Below are 20,359 nucleotides of genomic sequence, written 5' to 3' on the forward strand. Positions count from 1 at the left end.
ACACAGTTCCCCCACACTCATGTACGCACACAAGCACAAGCACCCACAGCAAACACAAGGGTGTCAACAACATCAAAAGCAAAAACAAAACGAAAACTGGCTTCATTCAGAAAGTGCTGAATTCGAGTATCTTATATGTTATCAAGATACAGTTGTGACTTGTTTCTTGAGAAGAACGTATAACTATTTTTTTTTCTTTTCAAATCATTTCATGATGTATCAATTATTAAATCTGTATTTAATAGTCACATCTTGCATCATCTGCAGTGTGGATATTAGTATAATATACGCATCTATAATATAAGAGTAAGAACATCTTCTCGACGATCGAACGCAATTTCAAAACCCAGTTTTGGCAACTGAATGGATTTCGTTCTCCTACCTGCCCGTGGCCGGTACACTTGCCGAACTGTAAAGACGATGGTATCACACATCTCCTCAACTGGAACTACAGCTGTATTTTCAGTTATGATTCTCTCACAATCCCAAGTAGATATAACACAAAACGCCATCTTAGTCTTCATATAATGTTATCGATGCAGTCATGGCAGCGTATATTCCATAATTCAGGGAGATGGAAAGAGAATTGAATAATTATGCCTAGTTAGTGCACAGGGATAGACTGTACCATGCTAATGTAAGGTCTCAGTGGCAGCTGACTGGTATCGAGGAAACCCCACTAAGGAATTAAGATAAAAAAAAACAACATCACTCCCCCACCCCACCGAAGAACCCTGGCTGGTATGTGTACGCAGGGAGGTGGGTCACCTCCCTGGTGTACGTAACTTTCCACAGCAGACACTCTGCCGAGCGAGACTGCCTTTTCAATGTCACAGCATTTTCCCAATGACGCAGGGACGTGATCAGTTCACATTTGATTTTTCTGATAAACTGCGTTGATACCATCTTTTAATGTCCCCTGAAGTTCATACTATAAAGATGTAAGCATCGGTTTCATTCTACATAATTCATTTCCGAAATTTACAGTTGTGATTACATGTACATTAAATCAAATGTGAGATGAGTGAGGTTCCTTCGTACAGCAGCGAACAGCGGCAACCAAGCAAGCAACGCGAGCCAGAGAGCAATACGATAACCATTCCACGTGGGCTAACAGCACGGAGGCACGCGGTGTGTGCGCGTTTTTCTCTGTGTCAGTAGCGATAGCCTGACAAAATTCAGACCGGATTGAATGAGACTAAGTGGACAAAATTTTCGAACATGTTGTGCTATGACAGAGAGCGTGTGAATTTTGCTCCCCGCGGATTATCCTGCAAAAGGGTCTATGAAAAGAAAGACTAATAATCTTCACTCTGAGGGAAAAGGAGCGCAATCCGCGGGGAGCAAAATACACCGTGTGTGTTTAAACACACGCATGTCGAAGCGGTTTTGTCGGTTCCCATAGACTTTACACGTGAAGGCGATTCGCTTGGCACAGAGCCAGGTTCGGCGAGCTCGCTCGGTTCTCCCGTTTTATCCTCTATCAGTCAGTCCGCAGCACCCGATAATTCGCTCGTATTTATTCAAGTCGTATGCAAGCCCGCTCTAGGCTTGCATACGTAATGAGCTGCGTAAGGGGATTTTGTCCTTGGGCTTTCGGCAGCAAAAATACACCTTATGTTCACAAATTTGGTATCAAATTCAAGGAAAATATGTAAACTATCGTCACATGTTACTCAAATTATTGTAAATGAAAAATATTGTAGCGTAATTTGAGCTTGAAAAATGATGAAAAAAGTAATTCTTGCAGTACACGTTCAAGACGTCAAAAAAAATATCAAATTCACCTTGCGTCTCAATGAAAATACTTTATTTGGTAGTCCACCTCCTAATCTTTGTATCCATGTAAATATCTTGACAATTTGTTGCTTAATCCGGTCAGGAACCAGTAAAATATACATTGATGTCAGTGCTGATCAGCTTGAAACCGTGCAATCTCAAGAGTAAGCTCTCTCATTGGACAGCGCTTGCATTCAGCGCTTGCATTACGTCATTACGCTGCTACATAACGGTTTCATGCCACTTGCGGTTTCTTGGCACGCGTGTAGTTCAAGCGCTGAATGCAAGCACTGTCCAATGAGAGAGCTCTTTCGCGCCACTGTACACTTTGTGGGAGTGAGAATTACAGACATTTCAAAACGGAAAAACTAGTATAAATCATGCTTGCGTCTCCTTGACTCCAATATATGATGAGCATCTAAATTTCCTCTCTACGAAAAAGCCAAAATCAGAAACAACAGTTTCTTAATCCGGTCAGGAACCAAAAAAGAAGTTTAGACGACAAAATCTTCCGTGAAAAGCAGGTAAAATTTACGCAAATTCAACTGATTATATAGTCATGATAAGATCCGATGTTATACGCAAATTTAGTATCAAAATAAAGATCAAAGTCTGGAGAACAATTTACCGTGACTTGTAGCCATGACGAATGTATGTACAAGTCACTACACTGTGAAAACCATAGCCCTATCAAAGTCTCGTAAAATCTCGCACGACGAGACACCTTTCGAACGCAAAGATCGTCAACGAGAGTGCTGAATAAATCTTGCCGGATCGGCTCATTAGCATACGTGCTGCGGACTGACTGCTATAGGGTATTTCGGCGTTATCCTTCACAGGGTAGTTGCCTGGACTGTAATATGTAACAGATAACGACTTGTACCAAACGTTCCTCCCTCAGGGTTTGAAATGCTGTTTCGGGAGGCTTTAAGTCCCTCGACTTCGTCTTGAGACCTATAACCTCCCTCAATAGCATTTCAAACCCTTCGGGGGAACATTCGGTATGTTCCCTCCCCCGCCAGTCATCATCTATAAAATGTATAGCGCGTTTTGCTATTTTATCTCAGATATCAACACATAGTAACGAAAATGGTGGGTATGGCGGGGGGGGGGGGAAAGGGTAAAGAGTAATGCATCTTATAGTAAGTTCCTTCCATTGATTCTGTGAATGTATTTTGGTTTTCTGATACTGCAAACACGCATTATAATCCTATTCAAAAAGTACTTGATTGACTCGATGGATAGGAGACGTTTTCTTCACGTTACAAAAAAAAAGAAGCCCTTAAAATGCTTTGATAAATGATTTGAACAGAAACTGAAATACCATTTTACATAATCATTGTTGAATTGAAAAGCGATATTGATATACATGATAAACTAGAGCACTAAAGTTGATGATAATCTTAAAGAGAGAAAAGAAAAAGTTTAGTGTTAAGAGTGCTGCGCTCTGCCCCTTATTCAGGACTACTGGTGGACTGCAACAAACAGTATATTATAAGACCATATCCGGTGCGGGGGGGGGGGGAGGGAGAGGGGGCGGCTTCCCCTCCCACTTTTTGCAAAATATATAGGAATAAATAGGGTACAACCACTTTTGGGCACCTTTTCCCTCCCCACTTTTTTTTTTCACACCGGACGTGTTGCCGGAGGTGACAATAAAGAAAAAAAAAACCCTTTTTGGCCATTGCAAGTTGTACCAGAGCGGTTTTTTTTTTTTTTTTTTTTTTTTTGCCAGCCGATGAAACCTTGAAGGGGAACGTGGAGCAGGCCGTGAAGACAACCACACAGTGCCAGAAATCTCTCAAAAAATGGGCCTATGTAGTTATAGAATTTGGAATTGAGAAGTTACGGAAGTTTCTTATGTTTTTGGCTAAAGATTGATATTGGTGAAGCCACATCATGAAAACTAGCTGACGTAGTGGAATCGGGGTCATCCCACTAGACCGACACCCACGAGTCATACAGCCCACGAGTTCGACATTGGAAACAGGTCCATGAGTCATACAGCTCACGAGTCATACAGCCCATGAGTTCGACACTAGGCAAATAAAGCCCATGAGTTCGACACTAGGTAAAAAAACAGTCCACGAATTCGACAGATACAACACGGGGCTTAATGTGTCGGTCTCGTGGGCCTTCTTAGCTTAGTGTCGAAATAATGGGCTGTATGACTCGTGAGCTGTATAACTCACGGGCTGTATGACTGGTGGGCTGTATGACTTGTGAGCTGTATGACTCGTGGGCTTTATGACTTGTGAGCTGTATGACTCGTGGGCTGTATAACTTGTGAGCTGTATGACTTATGGGCTGTATGACTTGTGGGCTGTATGACTCGTGGGTGTCGGGCTCGTGACGTGCACCCGTGGAATCATCGACTTGCATTTCTCGCTTCAGCTGCCTCTAGGCCTTCCTAGATGAAAGTATACAGCATATCCTCTTTTCCGTAATAGATGATTATCAACAACGGACGTAGGCCTACATGTCTCCCGACTGTCGGAAATTGCCAGGATATTCCAGAATTTAAAAAAAAATGCAAGGGATACAAGCTCTTCTATTTTTTTTTTTTCGGTTGGGTAAAAAACCAAATTGGTTGTGTTTTGAATGTTTGATTTTACTCTTGAGTGTCCATGCATGTGTTAACGTGAACATGGTATGAAGTTGCACTTGTATAGTTTATATTGCAAATTATGGATGAGTAAATCATTTGATCGCTCAAATTGTTTTTAAAACATGATGATTTATATGGGCTCCTCAATGTTTGGTTTGGTTTGGTTTGGTTTGGTTTTATTTCTGCCTTTTTCCAAATTACACATAATAAAAGAATACATAGATTTAGAAATAACATTACACGACTCATAAGCTAGAAAACTGTCTTACAAATGAATTCAAAGTACATGCATACACTATGAACATGACAGTATTCAATGTATGAGACGTATAGCATAGCATCATTCACAATAAATATTCAGAAGGAAAACGTGGAATTAAAAGTTGTAAAAATATCTAAATGATGACTGATTATTCATTCAGAATATGTCATGTCGTTGCAATAAATGAATTTCAGGAAAAAATAAAAGAGGAGGATTTGAATGAATTAATCTTAGAACTGAACATTTCTAGACATTATAATTGAGTTATAATATATAAAGCAGGAGACCACGATCATAAGCAGCAGCTTGACATGGATCGAGGCCTCGGGGTAATATTCGAAGCTTAAATTCGATTTACATAACTTTCAAACAGACGTGTCTACAAAATAGAATCAATGATCATTTGAATCCAAAATATCGTTGTAATTTGTAAGGTCAAACAGAATAGAGGGAAAATTCAAAATAGTTATCGTTTATTTGTTTTCAATATGCATTCTTTGCTATAATATTGTGCTGAGGTGAGTGCTAAGCCGTGTTGTGCATGCCATGCATGTGCTGTGATGTGCATGCAATGTACAGACAATGGATGAAGAGCACAGGGGACGTGAGAGAGGGGAGAGTTTTTATTATTATTATTATTCTTATTTTAGGAAACATGACATGACTTTATGTGATTGAAACCATTTAAACTTTTGCTATTTTCCCTTCCATATCTAGCGTTTCGACTGCGGTGGTACGTTGATCGCAAGGAATTGGGTTCTCACTGCCGCTCACTGCATTAATGAGACGAATGTAACCGATTTCACTGTCCTTCTTGGTAAGTACTTTGAAATGTAGTGGATATTTTTACAGTGACGACTGTTGAACGGAATTTTCATGTGTGCTTTCTAAATGCTTTCTAAATGGTTTACTTGTTTGTTCTTATTTTACATTAATTCACGGTACCGGCGAGCAGGCTTCTTCAAACATTATTACATCATCCCTATATGTACAGCATAGATTCGTAAATACACTATGGAATGACTCTCGACTGTGAATATATGTAATAGTGATTAATATGTACAAGAAGTTATTGATAAATCTAACGTCAATGAAAATAGCATACAATGTATACCTTCTTAAAATCTGCGGGTATATGGTTGCACTAAGTAAATGTAATTCCAATGCATATTTTGTTCACATAATATTATATTTTAAGGATTTGAGGTTTGTATTTTGATTTAGACAACTATAAACACTGCAAAAACATCCGTGTTAGATTTAACACCATGGGTGTTAGATATAACATAGATCAAGTGTCAATAGAGGACCACTCTCAAAGGTGTAGAAAGTATGTTCATCTGGCAATTCGTGGTGTTAATTTGACATTGTAGCTGGTGATATTTTTGACAATGCGCTAGTGTTAATTCCGCAATGTCATCGCAGGGTGTTGAGTTGATATTGCTGGTGTTAATGTCAATGGTATATCACCCACCCAGTGTCAATAGGAGACCACACAAACTGGTGCTACTGTGGTGTAAATGTGTTCATACCTGTTTTTTCCAAAATCAAGTACTTTATCGGAAAGTTCTCAATCGTCATGTTGAACTTCAAAATCAACAAGAAGAACAGTAACTATAGGAAGAACCTATCAAAAAAAAAAAAAAATACATTTTAAGTGATACCCGGGGGTGTTACTCTAACACCACAAAATTTAAATGAGCATCGGAAATTTAACACCAGCTTTTTTAACACCATATTTAGCACAGGACTTTCTGCAGTGTATAAAGTGCTTGTTCTGGGCCCTGTTGCATAAACGTTGAAATCAAACATAAGTCAGAAAATTAAGCATTATGTAAGTTTCTGAAAACTCTATTGCGATTGATTCCATCTTCTTATGCAACAGTGCTTTTTCAGAGTTTATCTACGGACTGCTCAAGGACCACAAAAACAAAATCCAAAAATTCATACATGACACTATTGATTTATGTTGGATTATGATGTAATATTCTATACAGTAGATTGTCTGGAATGCCCCGTTAATGTCCCAGGCCTATCTAATCTGCACTGTTTTTCAAGGGCTCACCAATCGTAAAACCGACGAGCACGATGAAAAATCACAGGAGTTTAACGTCACCGAAGCCATTTGGCATGAAGACTATTGGAAGCGTGATGTCCCCTTAGATGATATAGGCCTTCTTAAATTGAATCACGACGCGGTGCTTGGCCCTTACGTCAGAACTGTATGCCTTCCACATCGGGAAAATACAGGTATGTCTTCATAATTCTATTTCAAATTTTACATGTATAGACGATGACATCAGTTTCATACTTCGCAGCTAAACATGTGCGACATTGACGATTAATATACACTGTATTTTGGAAAAGGGAAGTGATAGCCAATATTCCAATTACGCACTATTTTTGTATGTATGTATGTACATGTATGTATGTACGTATGCATGTATATACATTGATACAATAATATATATACATATGTATACGTACACACACACACACACACACACACATAATATCTAGTACTGTTTGAAGCTCCTTGGTGTGTGTGTACGTATACATGTATGCATAATGTAAACACAAGTAATCTCATGTATTTTGCTGTATTCTATATTCTTTATTCTATTGTGTATGACGTGCATAGTTGTTGCTTCAAGGTGGTTATGAGAAGGACTCAAAAGACTGCAGTAACTGTATGGCAAGGAGATCCCTTTTGTTCAAACTCGGTGATTGGGTACTTTATAGAGACTGGATGTCGGCAGATATTTTGTCCATTTTGGCTCACTTTTGAAGAAGATCATTCTAATCCATGCTTAGGTTAACCCTATTAAGCCCAAGCTATTTTGACCCTTTGCAAGCCCGGGGGGGGGGGGCACATTGTGCCCCCTATAACTTGTTTATTATTTGATGTATCATCATGTTTGGCAAATGGGTAGAGTAACTCACAGACCAATAATTTTCATATTTGCCATAAAAGATAAGCAAGTGGAATCTTATCATATGGTTCAATTTCTCAAGATCACCACATGAGGTTGCGATTCATATCAACATAAAGAAATACATTGTGAGACCTGAGAAGAAATGATTGGGATGGGTACATGTATATATAGTTGTGACATTTCATATTATCATAGTAGTGGAATTTTGAGACTGCAGATTGATAATATGATAAACTAATGATATTAGAAGAATAACTTGGCTGAAGGAATCAAAATAAGTCAAAATAGAAGGGCAATCTCTAGAAAATACTATTTTTTCAATTATCTCTATTACTGAGTATATAGATTGTTTTATGCTTTTGTCACATAAAAACAAAGGAAATAGTAAGAAAAACTTTCCGGAATAATGATTACTTCGAAAAAAGAAATTCAAAATCTGACTGGCATGGTTGTCAGTTTATGGTCGCCATGGCAACCATACAACATTAAATATGGCTAAATTATATATCAAAATGTTCGCAATGAGATTTGAGGAAAGTCAACAAATGTGGTTGAAATCGGATAAAGGGCGAAGGAGTGGCAAATAAAAATCTGGTAGGGGGCGGGGGAACATTGTGCCCCCCCCCCCCCTTGGGCTTTATGGTAACGGTGGTGCTCTGTGGGAGAATAGCAAGGTTACAAGTTAGTCCGGCAAGTTAGAGGTTACCCTTTGTGTATAAGACTATGTCAATACCACGTATTATCACCATGATGATCATAACTATAGCTCTTTCAGTATTGCCATGGTAATCATCATCATTATCATCATGCTAATTATGTAAGTAGTTAATATACCAAGATGATGGATCCCACCTCCCTGCATACCATGCTGAAGTGCAGGTCCTTATGTCAGATATTTGGCTCCGGCTGGATTTTCGTGCCAAAATTGTTTTTATTGGCTAACTTTGTCAACTTGGGGGGGGGGGGGGGGGGGTTGCTGATTCCGAAAATTAAGAGTACTATATTTTTCCGAACCCATAGTCTGCCGCCACTTTGAAATTCAAAAGGGCCGCCGCTAATAATGAGTCTTTTGCCTTTTGCTCGACTTGTAAGTAATGAAAATCACATTAATTAAATGATGCGTTACCCATGTTTCTGATACCACAGATTTCACTAAAATCATCAGCCATGTTTCACCTCATCAGGCTTGGCAGCCATTTTGAATTTCAACATGGCCCCCAATTCAAAATAGGTTTTGTCCTATACTAGTATCTCAAACGAGTGATTAAAAGCATTGAGATTGGTGACGCTGCTGGCTGCCATGTTGAATTTCAATGAGGCCGCCAATTCAGAATGTAAGCTTTGTCCTATTTCTCAAATTGTGAGCAATGATTATCATTAGAATCGCAGCAATATCTTGGATACCAACAATCTAATTCTAGAGTCACACACGGCCGGGTCACAAAACAGATTTGATCCAGGTGAAAATGAGCCGGATAAGGCCCGGAATGGAGGGTTATTAATGCTATAGTCACTCACTGCCGGGAAGGAATCAAAACCGTGTCGACCCGGTTTGAGCCGATGAGACCCGTATTGACTCGTATCAAACTGTATAAAACTCCGCTTTAATGAATCTTTTTTTTACCAAACCGACCCGTGTCAACCCGCTTCGACCCGTACTGAACCCGGATGTAAACCTTGTCATCATCCGTTGCATGAAGGCAATGCTGTAGACGGCAAGGGTCCATAAGGTTTTACTCTGCGGGTTGCAGCGGGTCAATGCGGTTCGAACCGGGTCATTTCGAATAACAATAAGGAATTGAAATCCGTGAGAAAATTCTGAAGCATGACCAAAATGATTTCACCGCCGTATCGTAACCCGCGGAATCCATCAGGAATTGACACGGGCTACGATGCAGGTCAATGCGGGTCTCTACCACTCGAACAGGGTCGATGCGGTTAAAATTAATTCCTTATGAACCCGGTGCGACATCCGGCCGTGTGTGACTCTAGCATTAATCATTGCTTTTTGTCTGCCCTATTTTGAAGCACTAATGCTGGATTTTTGTTTTATTTGCAAATGGTAGATTATACCTGCACCACACTTTCTTTCTAAATAGGAATTTACGTGGAACTGAAATGGGCCTACCCACTCTTGACTTTTCGGCAAGAATATCCTTGCTATTTTCAAGAGAATAAAAAAAAAACAAGAACATTATTAGTGGAGCGTCGTGAGCGTGTATACCCTTTTTCAGAGCCACTATGACTATACAAATGACAGCATCTGTACATCTAATGAGCACGATAGCAACATAAATTCATGATTTCAGTGCAAGCAACAACAAAAAATTGAAATGGATTGATGATGAGATGACCATACATAGAATATAATGCACTTTGTTATTGCATTGAGGCATTAGATAATTAGGGTAGGCAAAACAAGAGAATGTGAAATGACAATATTGTGACTTAGTGGTCATACATATAAAAAAATAACCAGATGTACAATTTGGAGTGAAAATGATAAGGCAGGATGATAACAAAAGAAAAGAATTTGAAATGATCATGTGGTGATAGATCTAAGTGGTCATTTGGAGATGGTATGGAATGACAACAAACAATACCCTAAAGGTGTTAATATACAAATGATGCACAGGATAGAGTGCGTTAGTGGAGATGTAGCGCACTCGAGGGTATTTACAATTGTGAAACATGCACTACATAGCAAATACCCGAGAGTGAGCTGCATCTCCACTAACGCCACGAAATAATCCTGTGCATCATTTGTTTTATAAAATGGGTCGAAAACTAACAGCATTTTTCACGTACCTTTGTGGGTCAATACCAGTCAGCTACATGTAGCACTCGCTCAAGAGCCAAGATGTCCGAAGATGTTCGTCCCAAACATTTACAGGCGCGGTGTCCAGAGAGCACCCCAATTATCTCGCAGAAATCCATCGGCAGCCGAGCCTCATTTGCATAAAGTAAACAACATGTACTCGCGTAGTTGAGAAAAAGTAAACAACTTCTCAAGCTAATAACAATTTAAGGAAACTTATTTTCGGATTAAAATTGAGTTAGTTTGAATTTGAAAACATGTCCGAATATGCACATATAACATATTAAAGGATTTGACAATGATAAAATGTGAAATTTTAGCGAAAACCTGGCGAGCAAAATTACCAAAAATATGCCTCGAAAATCATCCTAAAATTCACGAAGTGTGATTGCGGAACCAAAGCGCCATTCGAACAAAGTACACCAAAATTTATTTATCTGCTTGCGTTTTAAATGTCATACCGTAATATTCCCGGCCATGGTTGTGTCGGAAAAAAACAGAAGGTGATATCAAAAATGACACGAACGCAAAGCGTACAGGTCGGTCCCATGTATGTATAATCGCGTGACTGTACACTCTAAGAAAAAAAGGTTCTTTTGAGCACCATTAAATGGTTCTCAGCACTGTCACAATAGCGACACCCTTTTAGGTGCTCGTGAGAACCTTTTCTAAATGGTGCTTGTCGGCACCTTTTGCAAAAGGTGCCCATTAGAACCTTTTTCCCGATGAAATGGTGCTCGTGAGTACCATTTAAAAGGTGCCCATGGGCACCTTTTTGACTAAAGATGGGCACCTTTTTGACTCTTTTCAAAAGGTGCTCATGAGAACCATTTCATTGGAAAAGGTTCTAATGGGCACCGTTGTTAAAAGGTGCTGACAGGCACCATTTAAAAAAGGTTCTCACAGGCTCCAAAAAAGGTGTCGCTATTGTGACAGTGCTGAGAACCATTTAATGGTGCTCAAAAGAACCTTTTTTTTTTTCTTAGAATGTAGTATGTGAATTGATGTCTGTGTATTTTTGGTGTGTTTCACATGCAGTGCTGGTAAGGTGCTTCACTGGCACCATTCTTAAAGGTACATTACCTATCTGCATTGAAAATGTGCATCACAAACTCATTTGAAATGAAATGAATTCATCTGAATTTCATCTCATCAGTCAAATATACGTTCAAAACATGTATACATATAGCAATACATCAGCATATCATACATTATCATTGACACTGGGAAAAAAAGAGCAAGGATAACACACCCATGCACACACAGTTTCACAAGCATGAATACATGTACATGACATTCACCAATATTTTTTCATGAAACATTACTCAATAACTGAAAAGCATAGAAATTTGCTCTTTCACATATTCGCAGAAATGTATTTATTCACCTTCACTTTTACAATCTAAAGGTGAGGTTTGTATTTGTCATGCTATAATCTGTCAAATATTCTTAACAAAATATTTTCATTTGTTCACTAATTTTTTCCATAATATTTGTCATTTGTGTACCGAGCAGTTCTTGAAAGACCATCACACATCTCTGTACAGATGATATGAAATAGCAAGAGGTGCATCAGGCTTTTGAAATACATAACAAAATTTCTAATTCTCTGTGAAATAATTCCTGCATGGATGAGATACAGTAATTGTGTAAGTCATAAGATAGGCAGAAGGCAAGTACATTACCTGCTTAAGTAGTATGAGGAACTTTTTCCACATATTTGCTAGTTTGTTTGGTGTTGTTTTTTTTTTTTTTTTCCTTTTAACGCATATTTGTCCTAAAAGCAACTACAAAGGGCAGGAAAACAATTCCATTAAACAGGACCTTTGGTATTGTCACAGAAAACATACATTATATTGCTGGTACTGTATGATACTTCGGATAGGATAAGCTTTACACTTCTTCACTTCACTTCACTTCACATTCATAACGTCGAGTACTTGAATTAACTTATCTTTGTATACGAGTGACCTTTTTGTTGTTGTTGTTGTTCTGCAATTTGAGAGCACCTTAGACACATCTATACAACTGCAAATACAAGAAGAGTATCAATTCAGGTTAATCATGACTTCTGACAATTTACAGCATGTCCTACGAAAACACACACAAAAAAGAAAAGAAAGGAAAAGAAAAGAACACATTGTTTTATAATGAGAAGGATAATAAGAATCCCAAGGGGAAAAGAGCTAGGATACCACACCCACACAGTTTCACAAGCATGAATGAACAAAATTCCTCAACCATGATCTTAAATATATAACATTGGGAATCGATAAAAATTTGAAGAGTTTGATAGCAAAAATCGATAAGTCCATTTTTGAAGATTTTGAAGTACGGTCTCTGTCATAAAGTACAAAATAATACCTTTTAGATTATATATTGGTTACTACACTTACATATAAAGGTAACATTTTTGAAGTTATGGTCAAAAGAAGCAAACATTTTCTTATTGTTCTCTTTAGTTTTCTTGACCTTTAATCGCAAATATCTCCACTTGGCAAATATGGACTTATCGGTTTTTGCGAACAAACTCTTCATTTACACTTTTTTTTTTTATAGCAGAGCAACAAATTCATTAGAGTAAACTGTATGCAGGCCTAAATCTGAGGTTTGAATTTGCTGTCCTATAACCTGCCTATGACAATAATATGTTGTTAGCATTTGTCATTTTGTTCACCAAATTTGCCAACAGTCTTTTAAACACCACACATGTACATTTTGTATTTCTGCAAAAGCAATATAAACTGGTGACAAGAGGTGCATCAGTGTTTTGAAATAAATTACATAATCTTCAATTCTCTACACAATACGTAATTCCTGCGTGGGTATAAATGCAATAAGTTTTACCTGTCTAGGTGCAAACTTTAAAAGTGTGCAGAAATCGACCACACAATGACTGGAGAATTATAAAGAGCATTTTCCTTTTGTGCTTTTAAAGTTTAGAACTATGAATGACTCCACTTCTCAGATTGGCATCTGGTGTGATCTCATTACGTCTACCCCCCCCCCCTCGCCCCCCCCCCCCCCAATTACAGTTGATTCAAAGCTGTTAAATGCAAATTATAGTGAAACATTATCACTGGTACATTGTAAGTTGCAAATACTGTATTGGGATCATAACAAAACATGTGACCCTCCATCACACAAACCAACAAAAAGTCGCCTGACATAAATATTTGGTTGACGGCAGATTCTGAAAGAGCAGCTATAAAATACACTATAAGTCAATGCAAACGAACTTACCTACCCTATCTACATATTTCTCAAAGGTTTTCTCTGGCAGCATCAGTGTGTTTTCTTTGACTCAGCTCATTCTTGGCTAGCGTAGGTTTCTGGTCGATGCTGTCAACGGGCTATCGGGCTAAAACTGTCATTCTGATTGATGTATTCTTTTGGTCACCCAGCTCATTCTTGACTAGCCCATCGGTTCTGTTTGATGCTGTCAACAGGCTATCACAGGCTGTCATTCTGGTCGATGTATCGTCTTAGCCACACAGCTCATTCTCGACTAGCCCAGGGTTCTGGCTGATGCTGCAAATGGGCTATCCCGGGCTCTTATTCTGATCGATGAATTCTTGTGGCCGCCCAGCTCATTCTTGGCTAGTGTTAAGCCTACCGCCGATTACCGGTTCTGGCCGATGTTGTCAACGGTCTGTCACGGGCTGTCTCTCTGATCAATGTAGAGTCTACCTTTTTCCCTAACCGCACCAGCGACCCAAACACGTACGTACTGCTTCATCGTCCCGGCCAGAGTTACTTGTTCCCTGGTTTCTGTGCATGTTGGTGTGTCCACTTCCCTGATATATGAATTGAAAGATACAATAGACCTACACCGCATTAATAAAACAATGTCATTGCTATAATTCGATAAACAGAACACGGCATTACACGGCGTGACTCCTCACTGAGAACAAGCCTGAAAACATACTGAAGAGATTTTGACCTAACAGTTAGGCCTACTGGGCTGTAGACAGACCTCTATTGGCTCTAACGTTAACACTGACAGTTATACATAACTTATAAGCTTCTAACATTAGAACAAATTTCCTTATTGCATGTAGACGGTATAGACCTTACCCCGGGGCGCTCCTTGTATGGTTGAGGGGTCTAGATATCGCGCACGTAAATTTGAAATGCTCTCATAATAGAAGTTATTCTATAATCGTACCTGAATTTCTCAATGAATATCACGAAAAAGCAGAAAAATCACCTCCCAGAATCTCCTGATGATACGATGACGGAATAGTGCGCTGTCGCCGTTTGTATGTCGGACTTTCTTTTATGCGTTCAATTTCTCGGGGTATGTAAAGATCGCGCAGCTGCCCTCTGTAGTTTCATGCGTGAAAGTGTCTGCCCCTCTGCGGCTGTAACGTGCTCCGGCTTTCGTAGAATATTTTTTCACTTGATATTAAATTTGTCCCTGTTATAAGCAACAGCAGTCTTACCTAACTTGTGTATATTATTGTTATTATTATTATTATATGTGTTATTATCAATGTCATTATTATTATTATTATTGTTATTATTATTATCATCATTATTACTATTATCACCATCACCATCATCGATCATCATAATCATCATCATCATTATCATTTTCATTATTATTATTATCACTTCCACCACCATCATCATTTTATCATTCTTATTATCATTATTTCTATCATTGATATTTTCATAATCGTTAATGATTTTCATTTATACAGTTTTCTTACAATATTTCTAATCACTTTAACCAATAATATACACGTAATATAAAATGGAAAAAAGTAAAATATGAACATATTTGTGTGTGTGTGTGTGTGTTTGTGTGTGTGCTTACCCATTCGTCACCCTCTCATTTTCGTCACCCATTTGTCACACTCTCATCTAATTTGTTTTCTTCAGTATCATTATGGCCCTCCCCTGTCACAAATATATCACAAGTTAGCGCAAGAAATCACAAGCAAATTCAAATTGAAATCACACTTCAACTTCGATAGACTGAAATATTTATTCCTTTGTAATATTATAATCGTTGTGTTAAAATTTGACTTAAAACAGCATTTATTAACAGTATTTCAGTGTAGCTGGCAGCATACATTGTTCTTGTGTATGATATCATAACGTCACGTGGTAAACGATCGATCGAACAAATTACGAATTCTATCGACTACGAACGAGACAAGCGAGACGACACGTCTAGGCTACAACATCCTTAGAACAGATTTTAAGGGAAGGTAGGTTTGTACAAGGTAACAAATTGGAAATTTAGTGGAAAATTTGTTGGAAATCAAAATTTCTTACCTGCTTCCTTCTCATGTTGAGCGGTAAGTCAGGTATGTTTATTCCATGGGCGTATCGGCAAATTTTGCGCTTAGTCCTACGCGTAATATCGCTTGCTATACGCAGTAACGCTATGCGCGATCATTAGGTCCCTGCGCGAGACCTAGTACCCTTACTATACACAGTTATCTTTGCGTTCGGCGTTGGGGCTATGTTTCAGAGTTAGTAGACTCTATTTTTAATAGGCAAAGAAATATCTAAACGTTACATGCATACCTAGCTAAGTAACTTAGCCCGGCCCAGTCGCTGTAAAAACGTGACAGCCATGCTCCGGCCCTGCACGGCGTCTGTTCGGGCTAGCCCATGAGCCATTGCTATGCCAAATTTCTAATTGTAAAGTGTCTGTCAGCTCAGCCTATGTTATTGATAGATCTGGATCTACTGTACCTGGTAAACATTACAAAAGATAGCAGCTTCGATCAAATTAGATCTATCATTAAGATCTAGCTAACCGTTAACCAGTTGAGGACGGTTTGATTTTGCTACAACACGCATTTTCCATAGTCACCTGCCCGAGTATGCTCGGGACTCGTCCTCAAACTGAGTGATGAATCTAACACGTAACATTCTAACTTGATTTTGTACCAACGTCGAACGAATGTCATCTAAAAATGAGATAAAACCACATTAAAACTAAAAATCTTACCTCTTCTCCTGAATTGTGGTGACTGCTGTGGCGAAAATGGAATTGACAGTGACACGTTTCCAGTCCACTTTGTCAAAAGTAATGTCTAACGTTACCGGGTGCCGTTCGTTATGATGGGCGTGATGATGTGTCTACACTATCTAGCCGCGCCGTCTGCCGTTGCGCTGCATGTATGGTATTGCATTGGCACTCTGCCGCTATGTGGTGGTAGGTTTGCATAGGCTAGCGCAGGCAGGCAGCACAGGGCTACACAGCCGCGGCGCGTGTCGCCGCGGTTACAATACTAGTAGTCCTACACAGTGCAGTGCTAGTACTAGTATGTGTACGTTTACGCGTACGCATATCTGATCGAGCGCTAAAATTGGATGGTGGGAGCTGTCAGTTGGCACGCAGCCAAGAGAAGTCATTAGTCTACGATAAAAACAATTATGTACTTTTTATTATCACAGCAGTAAAAACGCATAGAATATTTTTGTATCAATACCACAGTTTTGGTGATTCTTACATCTGACATTCGAATATACAGCAAGGGGAAAAATGAAAGTGGACCTAAAGATATTGTTTGACCTGCAGGAGTACCACAAATAACACTCGGGGACTGGGTCGCATACTAGCAAATGGTGACGAACGGAACCATTTCGATTGGGAACCATTTATAGGTGCTCATCGGAACCATTTTGCGAGAACCATCTGACGAGAACCATTTTGGAGCCGACGAGAACCATTTGAGAACCTTTTTTTCTTAGAGTGTAGCGTTGCATGTCACAGCACACACAACGCTTTGCTGCATGCAACGTGCGCGGCAGCAGCTCAGCAGTCACAGCTAGCGGGTTGCCCGTGTTAGCCCGCTCTGAGCAGTCACCGCCGTGCGACACTCAGCAAAATTGACTGCGTCACATGCAAACCAACAATGAGCACGAAATCCTGAATCTCACGTACTGTACCACCACTGATCTCCCCCCTAGAGGGGAGATCAGTGTGTACCACGCATGCCCAACATTATGGGAAAAGAAATGACGTCATTTTCAATTGTTTCGCTGACTACAATTTTCTATTCCAAACCCTGTAGAAACAAGTTGATTTCTCAAAAAGTACAGGTGGAACCAAGCGTAAACTTTCACCATAAATGGATTGAGGCCTGATAAACTTATGTTGCCAATTTCGGACACATTGGAGCCCGGCCATAGTCCAGTCGGAAAAAAACAGAGAGCATGTTTTGCGAGAGGTGATTTTCAAACGCTTTAATATCTCAAGTTCTAGTGCAGCAAATTTCATAATTTTTTCATCAAAAGGAAGGTTTTTAAAAACTTAGATAGTGTGGGAAGTTTGAGTTTACTAGCGGCACGCATAGCGGCACAAGGAGAAGGTAAAGATTTGACTTTTTCATGCACACAGTTTCGGGCAGCCGTGGATGCCCGTTGGAAATTCAAATAGAACGGGGCGATAATGAGATGCAAATTGGAGTGCTCCACCGCGCCTGTTTACGCACGTCGCACTCGAAAATCCCGCACATAAAAGTACTGTACGTACTTGTACATTGTACCTGTATAAGCCACACATGTTATGCACACAAGAAAGGCCGGCCGTCAGCCCGAACTAGAAGTTGTTTACAGGATTGACAGCGCGTATAGTAGCGCGCGACGCACTTGTAACAACTGATTGAGTGCGCACTGCCAATGTAAACAGTGTGACGTCAGGCCGTGCATGTGTATCTTCTCCATTCATTACCATACTGAGTATGACGTAACTGCATAGGAAATAAATGCCCTATCACAATGCCCTGAGCATCAAAACAAAAATATTGTCCGTGGAGCAGGGTTTGAAATTTTTGCAATATCGTTTGGTTGGGAGATGGACTCTGCAATGATGTTACACATTAGTGACTGAATTTCACTGATAGTGACCATAGTATAGTCCTATGACCTGAATATGAAGTTCTACTTGTTGTTGTTGTTGTTCTTCTTCTTCTTCTTCTTCTTTTTTCCAGAATGAGAAATAATTTCAAATATTGGGTGGTTTTTTTTTTTTTTTTTAAGAGACAGTAAATTCTGGAGATTAACCAACATGCACACCTGGTACAGAATTCCTTATAACAGATTATATTGTCATTAGACACACTCTCTAAATTCCTTAGATTTAGGAGGGATGAAACCAAAATTAGATTGAAAATGTCATTCACAATTTACAAGTCAATGTACCTTTTGAGCCTAATTTTGGATTTGTCCCTATCCACAATCTCACAGATTAATTTCCAATCTAGTATTTAGATAGCAAGATTTGATGAAAGCGAAACCAAATAGAACTACTTTCTTAAGTCTCCTTGTATAAAACATGCAAATCTTGGGATTGACGCGAAAGGGCAAGATGCATAGCAAAGAGAAAACAAAACGGATCATTGTGTTTCAAGGTCGGAAAGGATAGCAAAAGGCTGGCCAAATCATCTCAAGAAAATCTTTAAAAAAAAAAATCAGAGACCACTGACAGGCACACTAGCAGGTTTTATGTGGGAAAACAACCTTCTCATCTCTCCGTGACAGGATAACAAGTCTTTTAGAATAACAAGATTTCCAGTCAGTTTACCATCACGACTGTTATGATAGCGTTGCATATCAGATAATGAGAAAGTGCAGATATCTAAAAAGATTTAGGGAAACATCATTTTCACCTATCATACACTGCCACCATAAAGGGCTGACCTTTCAGATCAAATTCAATATCATGGAACGCAGCACAAGTTGACTGCGCATTAGCTGAGATAAACTGTTGGATATTGGATATTCACAGGATATTAGTTGTGAGTTTCAAAGTAGCCTTTTGCAAAGGCGACTACCCAGCAAGCACAGAACATTTCCTTGACGTTTTTTGAGGTTCCGTATGTCTTCGTAAAAAATCGACGTTTTTAAAACCTACTTACAACCTCAAAGTTGGGACTTAGCATTTACCGCAAAGCACAGGTTCTTTTTTTTAAACGTTTTAAAAACTTCAATCGACGTTACAAAACGTTTTTATTATGTCTCACGTCTTCGTCATTTATAAACGTTCACAAAACGTTTTTATTTAGGCCTCTACGTCGACTTCGTCTTTAATGAAAGTTTGCAAAACATTTTCATTTGGTCCGCTTCGTGTTTGTCATAGGTTTCTTTGGTATGAATATTCATGCCTATTTATGAATATTCAAATAAGAAAATATAAGATTCGAAAACAAGAGGAAATAAATAAAAGACATCGAAATATAATGATTTATGCTGGGTTCAAACTTTCTGTGTTAAAAAATAAACTTACCTACTTATTTTTCAGTTATTCACAATTTCAAATTGTGTTATGAAGATTTTATTTTCATATGTTTATAGGCCCAATTAAGGTGTGTATGACTTAATTTTAGTAACCATGTCTTCATGCATTGCATCATTTAATCAATTGGAAATAGAATGTAGCATAGGTATAGGTGTTAGGACATTAGGTACAGGTTAGGATAGGATATAAGATTAGGATTAGGGTACATTAATGCCAGATTGTGCCAGCATATCTCATAACTATTAAAAAAAATACCCAATAAGGAAAAAAAAATCTTAAAAGGTGTTCTAGACGGAATTAAAAGGTTCTCTAAACGTTCTGGAACGGGTCATGAGATTTTTTAGACGTTCTTAAAACGTTTTTTGAACGTTCTAGACGGTTTTCAAAGGTTTTCTAGACGTCCGCAGAACGTTTTGAATATTCTTAAAAGGTTTTACTGACGTCTATAATGTCCAAAAGGTTTCTGCAGGTTTTTAAAAATTCCGAATGTTTTTTATTGTTTTTTTTAACGTAAAAAAAAAGTTTATATAACGTCAATTTGAAACGTCTTAAAAACGTCGAAAACCTTCCACAAAAAGACGTTCTCAAAGCGTTTTGACAAAACGGCCAAAGAACGAATTTGGAACGTTTCCAGAACGTTCAGAAAACGTTCAAATGTTAGCTGGGTAGCAGTGAACTCGCATACGGCGGG

At 38.8% G+C, this 20,359-nt stretch overlaps 1 protein-coding gene across 1 annotated transcript in view; it reads left to right on the plus strand.

Annotated features, from left to right (window-relative positions):
* The window catches only part of LOC140240895 (complement factor B-like), a 94,604-nt gene that overhangs the window by 38,960 nt on the left and 35,285 nt on the right, over positions 1–20,359 (plus strand). Inside the window, exons 15-16 of the mRNA XM_072320673.1 lie at positions 5,367–5,466; positions 6,708–6,899. Of these exons, the coding sequence (XP_072176774.1) occupies positions 5,367–5,466; positions 6,708–6,899 (292 nt within the window). The remainder of the gene's footprint in view (positions 1–5,366; positions 5,467–6,707; positions 6,900–20,359) is intronic.

Source organism: Diadema setosum, chromosome 17 (assembly GCF_964275005.1).
Source record: "Diadema setosum chromosome 17, eeDiaSeto1, whole genome shotgun sequence".
Taxonomy (NCBI): Eukaryota; Metazoa; Echinodermata; class Echinoidea; order Diadematoida; family Diadematidae; genus Diadema; species Diadema setosum.